Source organism: Herpailurus yagouaroundi, unplaced genomic scaffold (assembly GCF_014898765.1).
Source record: "Herpailurus yagouaroundi ecotype Mexico unplaced genomic scaffold, PumYag 163, whole genome shotgun sequence".
NCBI classification, from domain to species: Eukaryota; Metazoa; Chordata; class Mammalia; order Carnivora; family Felidae; genus Herpailurus; species Herpailurus yagouaroundi.
Window position 1 is genome coordinate 33,546,954 of NW_024412404.1, and position 14,872 is coordinate 33,561,825.

A 14,872-nucleotide genomic window follows, 5' to 3' on the forward strand; every position below is an offset into this window, starting at 1 on the left:
TGGGAAAAGATCAACAAGGGCGCCCTAAAATTTTTCAATCAGAAGACCCAATCATAACGAACAGAAGAGGTGTAAGTTCAAAATATGCACGTGGTGAAGCTACTTTTGCTATAGCAATTATGTTTATCGAGAACTGAGACATTAGAGATTTTGCCTTCGCTGCCTCTTAACGAAACCCAGATTTGCTTGCAGATAAAGAAAAGGAATAATCACAGTGAATGAAAACAATTAGTCTAGAATGTTCTTGTCAAATTGGAAAATATCAATTTTTGTTTGAAAAATATCAATTTAATCAAGCAGTGGACACCCCCTCATACTTGTTTTGGCCGGTGTTGTTTCCATCATTCTTAAGGCTTCCAGTCCCTCATCAGTCATTGAGTCCAGGCCTGCTATGCGCCCAGCATCATGTGGAATGCTTTGACTATAAAGAAGCATAAGGCCTATACCCTGCTTTTGTGTAGCTTGTAGTCCAGTGAGGTAGATAAATATATAACAAAAACAATAATGCTAAGGGATCAGAGCTTGGGTACAGACAACATGCTCAAAAAAGTTATGGGGGAGGGGTCACCTGTGTGGCTCAGTCAGTTAAGCATGTGACTTCAGCTTAGGTCATGATCTCACAGTTTTAGGGTTTAGGCTCCACATTGGGCTCTGTGCTGACAGCATGGATGGAGCCTGCTTGGGATTCCTTCTCTCCCTCTCTGCCCTTCCTCTACTCACTCTCTCTCTCTCTCTCTCTCTCTCTCTCTCTCTCAAAAATAAACAAATGAACATTAAAAAAAAGTTATGGGGGATAGTAGCAAATCTGTACAACAAGGTGGCAACAAAGCCTCAGAGGTCATAGAAACAGCGGACCCTGACGCTCATCAGGTGCCACACCCTCCTGAGTGCTCTACCTAATAAATGCTTAAGAATCATGTAGCCTTCACAACAGCCATGAGGTGGGGGTTACTATTATCTTCTCCATGCTACAGACAAGAAAACAGGTGTGGGGAAGGTATTCTAGATAAAAGAGGCAGCATGTATAAAGGTTCAGAGACATCCAAAACCATGGCATGTTCCAGGGAATAGAAACTCAGATAATGGTAATGATATTATAACATTCACAGAAACACCATGGCCTTGAAGATTTTATGAACAGAAAAATGTGCTGAGTTATAGCAGAAATTTAGAACAGATTTTTTAAAACAATTTTATTTTTCAAAGCGCATTAAGAATATAGCTTATTGAGAAAACACCGATCCACTGAAAGACCAAAATGCTTTTTGTAACGAAGTGTTACATCCTGAATTTTGAAGATGATAGAAAAAAATATAGAATGGCCCTGTGGAACCACTATTGGATGCCATAGATATTTCTGGAAAAACTAACTTTCTTATAACAAACCCTATTGCTGTGAGTACCCTAACAATAATAATGCTGCAGTCTTAAAGTTTAACTGAGTATCTTGACAGGCTTTCTAATGTTGAAAAATAATACTAATATAACTAAAACAACGTTTATCTACTTTATTTGAAGTAGCTTTTGTAAGATAAACTCTGTGATAATCATGAATAAATATCTATTCGTTGCCCATTACTTACAAAGCACTATACTGCTGTGTCAAGATAATTTATTGAACAAATATTTATTGAGCATCTAACTTGTGCTAGCCATGGTGTTAATTGCTGTGGGTATAGTAACAATAGCAGCAAAACAACAATAGGGACCCAATCTCTGCTTACCTCAAAAAGACTGAGGTTTTTTTTTTTTTTTTCCGAAAAGTTTTTATTCAAAAATAAGTAAAATAGATAATTTTATTCAAAAATAAAGTTAAGAAGACTGAGGTTTTTTTCCAAAACCTTTGTACTCAATAAGTTTTATTTGAATTTTTTTAAATGCTTATTTATTTTTGAGAGAGAGAGAGAGAAAGAGAGTGTGAGCAGGGGAGGGGCAGACACACACACACACACACACACACACACACACACACACACACACAGAATCCGGAGCAGGCTCCAGGCTCTGAGCCATCAGCACAGAGCCGATGCGGGGCTCGAACTCACAGACCGTGAGATCATGACCTGAGCCGAAGTCGGATGCTTAACCGACTGAGCCACCCAGGCGCCCCTCAATAAGTTTTATTTGAATAGTAACCTTTTTTTTTTTTTTTTTTAAGGTCTCTGGTTCTAGAGGGGCTAGGGTTCCTAGTAGACTAACAAGACAGAGACTCAGTTTCAGAGGAAGAAAAAAGCCCACTTGGGGGCCTCAGTCACAGGGCCTGTATCAGCACCACGCAGAACCTGATGATGTGTCTTAAAGATCAGCTTAGGGCAGGATTTTCCGACCTCAGCACTATTGGCATTTTGGGCTGGATAATGGTTTGTTGTGGGGGACGGTGCTGTATACTGTATTAGTAGCACGTCTAGCCACTGATGTCAGTAGCGTCCACCTCTAGTTCTGGCATTAAAAGATGCCTCCAGGGGGCACCTGGGTGGCTCAGTTGGTTAAGCCTCCAGCTCCGGCTCAGGTCATGATCTCACTGTTGGTGAGTTCGAGCTCTGCATCGGGCTCTGTGCTGGCAGCTTGGAGCCTAGAGCCTGTTTCGGACTCTGTGTCTCTCTGCTCCTCCCCATTTGCTCTCGCCCTCTCTATCTCTCTCTCAAAAATAAACATTAAAAAAAGAATTCTTTTTTTAAATGTCTCTAGGCATTGCCTTGGGGTTGGGGAGGAACAAGAACCACTGGCCTCTGGCCACTTAAATGTCTCCAGTCGGTGGTCAGGCTTGATCCTAGGAAGTAGTCCAAACAGTTTGAGCCGCAGCTGGGAGGAGGGGTTAAGGGTGGAGACCGGGAACATTCCATTCACACACACCATTCTCTTTTATGGGCATCTTGGAATATAGCTGTTTAAAAATGTTTCCATTTCCTCCTTTTCTTTTCCTTATTTGGTGAATTTGTTGTCAGCACTATGGGATAGGGGAGGTTGTTTTTCTTAACTGTTACTTTCGGGAGGAGATGGGCTCCTGCTCATTCAATCTGTGTGGACTTCCGGCAGGAAATGGCACTCAAGGAAAGTTTTGAATAAAAGGAAGATGCTGGTTAGCCAGTGGAAACAGGAAGTTGTTGCCTGTGTCTTACACAGCTTAGAAGAAAGTAAGAGGCAGAGGGACAATGCGCTTAACAGAAGCGGGAGGAGAAGAGAGTGGGGTGGGAGTGGAGGAGGGGCGGGGAGCACTGAGGAGCAGAGGGCACAGGTTGAAAGACCTTGAATCTCCTGGGGGAGCTGGCTGCGCAGGAAGCAGATGACGGCACTGTGTAGTAGGAATGGGGTCATGCGGTGACAATAAGTCAAAGCTATTGTGATTTATTAATTATGCTGCTGTGTAGTATACTGCTATACTGTTACTGTTTAAAAAATACTCTCTTTAGAGGAATACAGTTTTCTGGGGTGCCTGGGTGGCTTGGTCGGTTGGGCCTCCCACTTCGGCTCAGGCCATGATCTCGAGGTTCATGAGTTCGAGCCCCACGTTGGGCTGGCTCCTGTCAGCACAGAGCCTGCTTCGGACTTCCTCCCCCCACCCCCCACCCCGCCCCTCCGTGCTTTCTCTCTCTCTTTATCTCTCTTAAAAATAAATCGAAACAATAATGGAATACAATTTTCTCATAACATATAGTAAAAGCATATGCCTACATTGTAAAATCCCCTTGAATAAACAGAGAGAGAAAGAAAGCAAATGTGGCAAAGTTAACAATTGGTGAATCAGGTGAAGGGTATATGGCTGTTTGTTGGGTTCTTTAACTTTCCTGTAAATTTGAAACATAAAAATCTGGGGTAGGTGGGGGGAAGAATCCATGTAGTTTTTTAACTACATGTTACTTAGGGCTGGATGGGTCATCACAGGTATATGTTCATGGGTGTGTGGCATCACCTATGAATTGTTCTCTACAACATAGTACAGGGATGACCGACGTCCTCTTATGACCACGTGATCTGTCACCTTGCATGTACATATTCTCAGATTCTGATAAATTCAGTGTGGAACTGTCAGAGTTTTGCATAATTTGGACCAGCATTTCCTAACAAGGCAGAGGTAACTCTTAAGCTTGTCACTTTTGCCACCGTTCATTCATACAAGGCAGTGTGTTAAGCGTTACGTGGAACACAGATGTGAATAAAATAGACACTCTGTTCTGAAATAACCTGATAATTTCATAGAAATGAAAAACCTTCCACACAAATGACTTTAACACAAGGTGGAAGGCCACTGTTCCGTGTCAGTCTTGAAGGAGGGCATCACTACTTCCTGAGGGGGGAAATTGTGGGAGGCATATTCCTGTTGCTTCGTTCCATCCTTCGGGGGAGGACCGGCAGGGCAGAGAGGTGAGGCCGAGGTGGGGCTGGAGTGAAGAGGGCTGTGCTGGTTTGCCCCTGCCGAGTGACTGTCGTTCAGTGGGGGGAAGACAGCAACCATTTATTGTTGCTCCTGTGTGTGTGGCTCAGTGGGGGCACATTTGGCCTCACCCTGGTCTGGGTGGGCGGCTTCACTTCGAGCTGCGGCTGCTGGACCGGGAGTATGTGCCTCTCTCTGCAGTTTTGTGAATCCAGTTTTGTGAATGTATGTATCTCTCATCCTCCTTGGGCCGGCGAGCTAGCCAGGGCCTGCACTCCCAGGTGATGGCAGAGGTGGGTGAGGAGAGAGAGAAATACGTGAGGCCTCACAAGGCCTGGGCTCCGAGTTCTCACCCCGTGCCTTAGGGCTGGCCGGCCGAAGTCACAGGCTAAGCCCAGAGTCATGGGTCAAGGGGGAACACTGTGCCCTTGGTGAAGTACTGGCAAGGGTCTGGGTGCAGGGAGGAATGAAAAACTGATGCAGTTGATGACATATGCCTTGTGGTTATATAAACACTACATTTTTAGGAGAAAGAACTTTAAATTTTTTACAGAGCAAAATTTAAAAATCTGATAAAAACTTTAAAAAAAGGTTCATACGGAAGAATGTTGCTAGCCATCCCTTTATTTTACTTTTTTCATGTTTATTTCTTTTTGAGAGCAAGAGCGCGAGTGAGGGAGGGGGAGAGAGGGAGGGAGACAGAGGACATGGAGCAGGCTCTGCACTGACAGCAGAGAGCCCCCCGTTCAGGTCTCGAACTGGCGAGATCGTGACCTGAGCCAAAGTCTGACACTTAACTGAACCACACAGGCACCCCACTAGCCATCCCTTTAAATACCAACTTTCTAGTACTGGGCAAGAAAGCATGAGGTTAAACTTGGGCTTGAGGAAGATCTAATGAAAATGGTAATGGGAAATAATGTGCCATTTAATTTTAGACCATCTTGAGGCTGGCTGTAGGCCACACTTGCCCTTGATATCTTGGGCCTTTATTTTCTGCATTCTTTCTTCCTCTCAGTGACAGCCTGTCCCCTTCCCATCCCGGCATCTTTGCGCTTTCCCCCTCTCCATCAAAACCTATTCTGCGGAAGGGATCTGGCAGACTCGTTCACAGTGATGCATAAGTGACCAACAAGGATTTTAGCTGGGGACGGAAGAAGGAATGGCTCTGTAAACGGACAAACACACAACAGTGACTATGGTGGAGTAGTGGCGGACAGGGGGACCCAAGGAACTAGCCCAGTGACTCCAAAATCATATCCTACAAGAGGTTACATTTTTCCTGGACACGCTACCTACTTGGGTTTGTTGGCAAGGGTATAATCACAAGAATAAGTAGGAGCATGGCTTGTATTCTGTTTTTAGCATAAATAATTAAAATATGTGCCCTGACAAGTCGATACTATGTAGTAATTTTTTATATGGTTGCAGTCACTATCTTTGAGAAACAAATAAATAAACATAGCAGACATCAGGCAGGAACTTTCTGAACTGTGTCAAGGTTAATAATAAGTAAAATGTTATAAGTAGAGACTGGACAGCAACAGCTGTGCAACATTCTTGGAAGCGAAGATTTTGATAGCATGAAGTCAGACTGTGAGCTCAGCCTTTGCTGCTACTCTGGGTGAACAAGGGAGAACGCTTGTGATAATTACAACAAAACCCACATTGCTTTTTGTAAATTACAACCGTTTTGCACACTCAAAATACGATGTCTGCAGTTGGAAAATCAGGGGCATGTGGAGCAATGTTGGAAGAAGACCCGGATCACACTTACGAGAATGTCCTGGCTGAGATTCAGTCTTTTGAGCTGCCCATTGAAGCGACTTTAAGGTAGGACTCCTTTGTATTTGTTTCTTCTTTAGTGGTGTTCAGCTGGTGTTATTCACTTCTTTTTATACTTTTCTCCATAACGGAATAAAAAAATAGGTTTTGAAAAAATAGGTACAATTCTGTATATACCTAACCTTATCTCTTCTCTTTAGAGAAACTGCAATAAACAACCCACTTTTTTTGGGATTATATTTGTTTCCTGATTCATCACCACAGGGTTTAAAAAATAGAATTTCAAGAGATCAAAAAGGGCATCATGCCATCTCCAAATACATACCCCATCTTATTTATATGAGATTTCAAAGGTTTTCTCTAAACTATCACTTAGCAAGAAACACTGAGAACAATTAGACATGTCAGTGAAACCAGTTTCTATTCGGGTGGATGTGAGTTTTAGGGAAAAAGAAGTAAAATGTTTATTTTCATTGTTGCTACTCTCGAAGATGTGGTGACCTCTCAGATACGTTTTTCTTTTTTTTTAATTTTATTTCCACATACGATTTAAAAATAGCTTCTTTGGTAATATGGGGATTAATTTGCACATTTCAAGAACAGGATTAAAATGAAAGACATGTATCTTTGTGTTAAAAGAGCAGCTTTTAAAATTTAATTCTTTCTACCTGCCTGCCTGTAACTGACACTTATCAGTGTGGGAATGAAATGGCAACCACTGAATTTGATAGTGACAGTCAATAAATATTTGTTGGCTAATATTTGTTAATTAAATAAAAGGATGGGGGAGGGATATTGTCTCTTCATCCTCAGAAAGGGCCCAGGGCCAAGTTCCTTTGAAATACACAACAGTTTAGGGGCGCCTAGCTGGCTCAGTCGGTTCAGCGTCCGACTTTGGCTCAGGTCATGATCTCGCGGTCTGTGAGTTCGAGCCCCGTGTCGGACTCTGTGCTGACAGCTTGGAGCCTGGAGCCTGCTTTGGATTCTGTGTCTCCTTCTCTCTCTCTGCCCCTCCCCCACTCATGCTCTGTCTCTCTCTCTCTCTCTCTCTCTGTCAAAAAAAAAGAAATATACTACAGTTTAAATCTGAGTAAATTTCTCCCAAATATTTAAATTTGATTTTGCATTTAAATATATTTTGAATCTCTTCAGAGGGCCTAGGGTAGTGTTGAGGGCATGGGAAGGTATTGCTCTTTATTGGTTGATTCTTGGGTTATCAATATGTAGGTGCAGTTGTAAAATGATTAAACTCCGTTACAATTTTTTCCTTACATTTTCATTTTATCCAAGCATCATGAACATCCCATGAAGAAGGGCAGGTTATTTCTACCCTGTTTAATAGGTAGAAGAAACAAGAGCTTTTTTTTTTTTTTTTTTTAATGTTTATTTTTGAGAGGGGGAGGAGGGGCAGAGAGAGAGGGAGACAGAGATTAGAAGCAGGCAGGCTTTGTGCTGACAGCAGAGAGCCTGATGTGGGCCTCAAACCCACAAACCGAGAGATCATGACTTGAGCCAAAGTCAGGCACTTAACGGACTAAGCCACCAGGTCCCTGGCTCCCCACCCCCCGCCCCAAGCTGTTTTACTAGTGAGAAGCTCAGTAGTTTTCTCTGTATGGAACAAACTTTATACTGTACCAGCGCCTTCTAGAACTTGTGCATTTGCCTTGTGGCTAGATCAGAAGTCTAAAGGGAAACAAGGTAAAGGGTGAGGGGAGCCTAGACATGTGTTAGTTACTGTGGCCTCTGCTGCCATTGCTGCTTCAGAGCCCTTGGTCATCAACCCCTGACCCTCTTCCCTGGTCTCATAACCCTGGCCAACACCTCTACATGTCATCCGTCCACGGAACTATCCCTAGTCTTCCTTGATACTGGATCTGACTTCCTGCTTTGGATCTTGGAGCTTTCCTACCCTCTGTTGCTAGGGCAAATATCCCCAGTCTTGTACCTGGTCTTCCTGAAGAAAAAAATCAATGTAGATCTGGTCATCACAACACTCTCCCAGTGTTACCCTCAAGAGAGGAGACAGCGCTGATATTTTCTCCAGGTCTTGCCCTGTCACCACCAGAGTGGGCCTGTAGTACTCACTGTTAACCTCACGTCTGGGTTATTGAACAAGCCGGGAGAACACTCTCTTCCAAAGGCTCCAGCTAAAACACCCCAGTGTTATGTGGAGGGTAGACTCAGAGCTCCTAATAAAACTTTATGTGGGACAATATTAACTAAAATTAGTTTTCTTAAATCTTTGCTTTCATAATTATTAGATGAAGACTTCTTAGGCTGACATTCCAAGCCTTTCTATACATACCTATGCATGCCATCGATATTCCAGCGTCAACTATTCTGTTCCACTGCTCTTACAGAACACGTCAGCTTGTGTGGCCAAATATGAAGGTTGGAAAATCAAGACAGGACCTCCATTTTGGCTGAACTAGTTTGTTAACTATTTGACAATGTGTTCTGAGATTTTCTTCCTCTCGTGTTCATGGCTGCTTATTATTATTATTAACTCAGCCCTACCTCACGATTCAAATGCTCTTTCTTCTGTGAAGCCTCTCCTGATCCCCCAGCCACACGTGAATGCCCATCCTTTGAAGCCCCCAAAGAATCGAGAGCATTTATTCTGACTCACTTGTGTGTGTGTTGTTATTTTATAACCGTTTTCAGGCTACAGATTCCTGAGGGCAGGAATGTATCTTCCTTATATTCTAGTATCTTCTGCAAAATATTCTACCAGTGGAGTAGCTAGATAAATATTTCTTGAACTGATTTATATGAGCTTCTGAACTAATGGTGACCTTGTGAAGCAAAAGAAAGGAGGCAATTGAGAGAGAAAGTTATCATTTCAGGGAAAAAGAGGAGGTGGTCCAGGTATTTGAATAGCTACAAGCTCTAAAGGCAGAGACAGTGGAAGGTGCATTTGGTTGGATGCAGACTGGCCAGCTGGGCTGCACGGGCCCGGCTGGGGGTGGGGGGTGGGGGTGGCTGGAGGGGACAGTGAGAGGATGGGGCTGACCATACAGGAGAGAAACATTCTCAAGGAAAGCCTCACACCTGGGAATTGAGAGTGAGTGAGAGAGAGAGAGACAGAGAGAGAGAGAAGTTCTAATAGTTCTCCTTTTCATTTTTCCTTGTCAGAGATGCAAGGCACTGCTTCAACAAACATTTTCTGTCATAAAATCTTAGCCTCTGTGAGCTCCCTCCTCCTGCCCATTTTGTTTTCCAGCTGGGAGTCTGAGGTGCCCTGCTTACGGTCAGTGTTCAGATCAGAGCCAGGTGGGACTTCCTTCTCTGACAAGGTGAGCCCCGAGAGCTCAGTGACTGAGGGCTCAGAGATGGTTTCTGCTCATGTCATTGAAGGGAGACTCAACAGCTCTTCTTTCACAGGGTGTGCAAGCTTCTAGCACTCAGCCCCACACATCATGTGAGAGAATGGGTCTCCTCTCCCCGAGGGGCTGTGGGGAATTGCTGTTGGGGACTGTCAGTGGTCCACAGTCGCTTCTGCCTTGCCCAGCTGCATTCCTCCTCTTCCTGACCTCAGACTTGGCTGCTCCCACAGCAGGCTTCTCTCAGAAAGCCCAGCCTGTCTCTGCCTGACTCCCCCAATGGGACCTTGGGTCTGCTCCTTTGGCCCTCCTTTTTTGTATGTGTGGAAAAGTGGACAAGAATCAGATGATTCTGGGGCGCCTGGGTGGCGCAGTCGGTTAGGCGTCCGACTTCAGCCAGGTCACGATCTTGCGGTCCGTGAGTTCGAGCCCCGCATCAGGCTCTGGGCTGATGGCTCGGAGCCTGGAGCCTGTTTCCGATTCTGTGTCTCCCTCTCTCTCTGCCCCTCCCCCATTCATGCTCTGTCTCTCTCTGTCCCAAAAATAAATAAACGTTGAAAAAAAAAAAAAGAATCAGATGATTCTGAGGTCCTGCGTTTGTTTTCATTCTTTATGTAAAAGGGCACAACTGCCTATAGTATTGAGTTTAAAGGAGAGAGAGTTTCAGGGGAGAGCTGAGACCTTATGTGTTTCCATGGTTTGTGTTGTCGGTGAAATATTCATTAAAGACATCACAGGTAGCTACAACAGTGGAATTTGGGGAATAAAATTCCAGGGTAGAAAAGTAGAATTTGAGATTAGCCATGCAGATGGTGAATGAATTTAGGAGAAAAGGAAGAAATGTCAGGAAAGGTCTCCTGCTTGGCTTTGGGTATTCAGATTGCTGGTAGGCTGAAACTCACCAGCAGGTGGAGATCTGGAATTAGTTTTGCTGCCTTAACCCTTTTGTCCTGGGCACAACTGTTTTCACCATGTTACCACTGTATGCCAATTTCCACTGGATTTTCTCATTCTTTTCAGATTTTCTTTCCTTTTTTTCCCCAAATTTTAAAATATTTATTCATTTTTGAGAGAGAGAGAGCATGAGTGGGGGAGGAGCAGCGAGAGAGAGAGAGAGAGAGAGAGAGAGAGAGAGAGCATGAGTGGGGGAGGAGCAGAGAGAGAGAGAGAGAGAGAGAGAGCAGAACTCAAAGCAGGCTCCAGACTCCGAGCTGTCAGTACAGAGCCCCATGTGGGGCTTGAACTTACAAAGTGTGATATCATGACCTGAGCCGAAGTCGGACGCTCAACTGACTGAGCCACCCAGGGGCTCCTGTCTTCAGATTTTCTGACTTTCACTCCAGTCCCTCCATTGGGTATAGATATGTCCAGCTCCTTGCTAGCTCTTCCATCTGGGAGGCGTGCTTGTCCCTGGTAGACTTCAGGGCTGTCTGGAGCCACGTTCCCAGAAACCACTAGGACTAGTCTTATTCAGCATCACGAACGTCCTTTAACAAGGATGGTCAGTAGGTCTCAAGCAGCAAATCAGTTCCAATGCATCAGTAGCAGCTGCCTGAATCTTACGTTGGGGATGATTCTGATAAATTAGTGATGGCCACTATGTACTTAGGATGGGGCAGTGGCAGTGTTCATAACATTTACCTCATTCACACTATGACTTCCTGCTGCCAGATTTGCCCATTAGACCTGGCCCACCCCATGGGTCCTGACTCCAACTTGGATGTTGCCTGGGCTCATTATGCCTCTTGGGTTCTGCAAGTATGTTGTTAGCCTCTTAGGACAGGTCCTGAAGTCACAGGGTTCACACATCACAGCATGTCTTACTGCTGTAGCTGGATCTGAGAGAAGATAAGGGCAGGTTGAGGGCACTGCAAAGTCAGTAGGAAGTAGAGAAAGGGGACATATCCAAAGAATGGCCTTACAGAGGTCTGGGAAAAATAGGAGGAAAAGGGAATTGTACAAGATGACGTACCAGAAGAAATTTTTGTAATTGTTTTATGATAACATAATTGTTTTACACTTGTATTCACAGACTGTCTCGGGCTCTTTTCCAAAAGCTGACCATGAAGTTTTACCAGCTTAAGAGCAAACAGGATATTGTTATTTCTTTGACTTTAATGTTTTTAGGAATGAAGATAACATGCTTTTAGGAAGGGACAGAAAACATTTTTTAAAAAATCCACCTAATAGTATAAACTGTATACACAATAAAATCTTGGGATGATTTAAAAAAATATAACTTGTTAAATCAGCTGTAGACATTCTGCAATGCTCTTGCTGTTTATATCTTCAGAAATGTGATATTTCTATTAAATCTTATCCCCTTAAGTATAATGATTAACATCAAAGGTGCAGGTTTTATTAGATGTTTGATTTTGGCCTTAGTGTCTGAAACTCTAATAATATAACCCATCTCAAACTCTTATAATATAACCCATCTCAAATGGTTAATATATACAGAGTGCTTAGCACAAGGCCTGCCTAGTACACTGTAAATGCTCAATAAATATTAGCTGTTATTATTATGTCTAATTTATACCTGGGATACATATGCCAGTATAATTTAATAAGTGTATAGAATGTTGAAGTAAAAAAGCATTCACAACATATTGAAATTCTGAGCAAGTGGGAAATAAATACTAAGTAATGTAAATTTTATTTTGGTTGTATAACATCCAGAGGAGAGAGGTATCCTCTTTTCAAAACTATATTTGCTAATGCTTATATTTCATACTAATGTAATATCATCACCACATTTAATTTCTGATGAGAGTGACATAATATGCTACATGTTGTGGATAAAACATGGAATCCAGAGAAACTGTCCAGAAATAAATGTGGGCCTAATTGTGACTGAGGCCTGCTGTGTCTGCAGCATCTCAGGAAAGCCTGGGGTCCCCGATGACTGTGGGCTGTGTAGTTGCCAAATTTCTGCTGGACATTTAAATGATAGCATTAGCTGTTTTATCTTCAGTGCAAGACAAGAGAAAAGCTAAAAAACATTTTGTACCTGGGAACCAAGTATTCTAACCAGGGGGACAGTTTGTTTATCTACTGGTGAAGTGAATGGGCTCTGGAGCCAGAAGGATGAGGTTCGAATTTTGCGTCTATAATTACTAAGAGAGCTAACTGAAATGATTACATGAATTAGGCATGAAATGTACGTATGTATGTATGTGTGTATGTATGTATTTAAAGTTTATTTGTTTTGAGGGTGGGGATGCACACACACACACACACACACACACACACACACACACACACACACCTGTGAGCTGGGGAAAGGCAGAGGGAGGGAGAGAGAATCTCAAGCAGGCTCTGGGCTGACATCCACACAGGACTCGATCTCAGGAACTATGAGATCATGACCTGAGCCAAAATCAAGAGAAGGCTGCTTTCAGGGAGCCTGGGTGGCTCAGTCGGTTAAGCGGCCGACTTTGGCTCAGGTCATGATCTCACTCTTCATGAGTTCGAGCCTTGCATCAGGCTCTGTGCTGACAGCTCAAAGCCTGGAGCCTGCTTCGGATTCTGTGTCTCCCTCTTTCTCTCTGCCCTTTCCCCACTCACACTCTGTCTCTCTCTCTCAAAAATAAAATAAAAACATAAAAAAAAATTAAAAAAAAGAGTAGGCTGCTTAACCCCCTGAGCCACCCAGGTGCCCCAGGCATGAAATGTATTTAATGTAATGCCTCCTACATAGTAAAGCACATTCACTTATTTGTTCATTCACTCAGTAAATAAATGTTTATGGAGTGTCTACAACGCATCAGGCAATGGTCTAGGATGGTCAGTGGTCTTGCTATTGATATAGCAAGATGAAGACCTGGACATTCCTGCTCACAGGGACCTTGTACTTTAGTGAGAGAAGCTAGAAATAAGCAAATAAAAAAGTAGTATTGGCACCGCTCCCCAGGGCCACCCCCTCAGATGTGGCTGGAGCTTGAGGCAACTCAGGCTGGAGACACAGAAGACCCCGGACCCAGAGCAGCTTGGAGGCTCTACAAGTCTGCCATAAAGAAAAAGGGTCTCCAATAAAACTATATTGCAAAAACTGGGGAAGAAACAGAATAGAAAGAGCAAAAAAGTAGAAGAGGCAGAGCCTGAAGAATTTGTGGTGGAAAAAGTACTGGACCAACGTGTAGTGAATCGAAGGTAGAGTATTTCCTGAAGTGGAAGGGATTTACAGATGCTGACAACACTTGGGAACCTGAAGAAACTTAGACTGGCCAGAGTTAACTGAAGCATTTCTTTTTTAAAAATAAATTTTAAAAAGTGTTTATGTATTTTGAGAGTGAGAGCAAGCGAGCAAGGGAGGGGCAGAGGGAGAGGGAGAGAGAGAATCCCAAACAGGCTCTGTGCTGTCAGTGCAGAGCTCCATGTGGGGCTTGATCCCATGAACTGGGAGATCATGACCTGAGCCGGAATCAGGAGTTGGACGCTTACCCGATGGAGCCACCCAGGCACCCCAGATGCAGTATTTCTTAATTCTCAAAAAACAAGTAAAGAAAAAGATGGTATAAATAGAAAATCTTTATCTGACAGTGACTCTGATGATAGCAAGTCAAAGAAGAAAAGAGATTCTGCTGCTGAACCAAGAGGCTTTGCCAGAGGGCTTGATCCTGAATGAAAAATTGGTGCCACAGACAGCAGTGGGGAATTCGTGTTTCTCATGAAATGGAAAGATTCAGAAGAGGCAGAGCTGGTGCTGGCAAAAGAGGCAAATATGAAATGTCCTCAAATTGTACGTGTTTTTTATGCAGAGAGACTAGCTTGGCATTTGAGTCCTGGAGATGCAGCTCAGTAATTGTTTGTGTTGGTATATATATGGCGTCTGGGTCTTGGGTTTTTGATTTATTAGTGTGAAGAAATAACATTCTAATGAAAATCAATTTTGCTATGTTCATTTTGAAGTAGGATTGGGAGGGGGGTGTTGGGGTTCTTTGCCTCTCTAGCATTGGTTACTTTGAACAAATAAAAGCTTTCTGTAGTTGCTTCCTATATCAGAAAAGAATATTTGAGATCATGGCGTATTATTCTCCAGCATTAGAGAACACCTGTTCTAAATGTTGGGGGTTGTCTTCATAGTTGTTACTTGGTCAGAATTTGCGTTTAACTCCTATAGGCCTAAGGACCATTCTGGGGTTTTTTGTTTTTTTGTTTTTTGTATGTGTGTGTGTACTTAAAGTACATTTATAAATGGTTTTCTTTCTTTTTTTTTTTTTTAACATTCACCCAAACAAAAACAGCATTTTGTAACTATGGATAAGACCACGTTTCTGGGATGCCATCATTTTCAGCAACCTAAGAAATAAATCACTTAAATTGGAATTTTTCCTGATGCCTTAACCTTTCAAATTTTTTAATTGGACAATTTAAACATAATGTAAACAAT

At 43.1% G+C, this 14,872-nt stretch overlaps 1 protein-coding gene across 2 annotated transcripts in view; it reads left to right on the forward strand.

Moving 5' to 3' along the window:
- The first annotated feature begins 5,971 nt into the window (after positions 1-5,971).
- The window catches only part of EXOC6 (exocyst complex component 6), a 234,955-nt gene continuing 226,054 nt past the window's right edge, over positions 5,972-14,872 (forward strand). The window contains exon 1 of one of the 2 annotated variants that reach the window (XM_040485870.1): positions 5,972-6,205. In XM_040485870.1, the coding sequence (XP_040341804.1) occupies positions 6,084-6,205 (122 nt within the window). In that variant the 5' untranslated portion in view covers positions 5,972-6,083. The remainder of the gene's footprint in view (positions 6,206-14,872) is intronic. The other variant, XM_040485871.1, reaches the window with a different exon arrangement.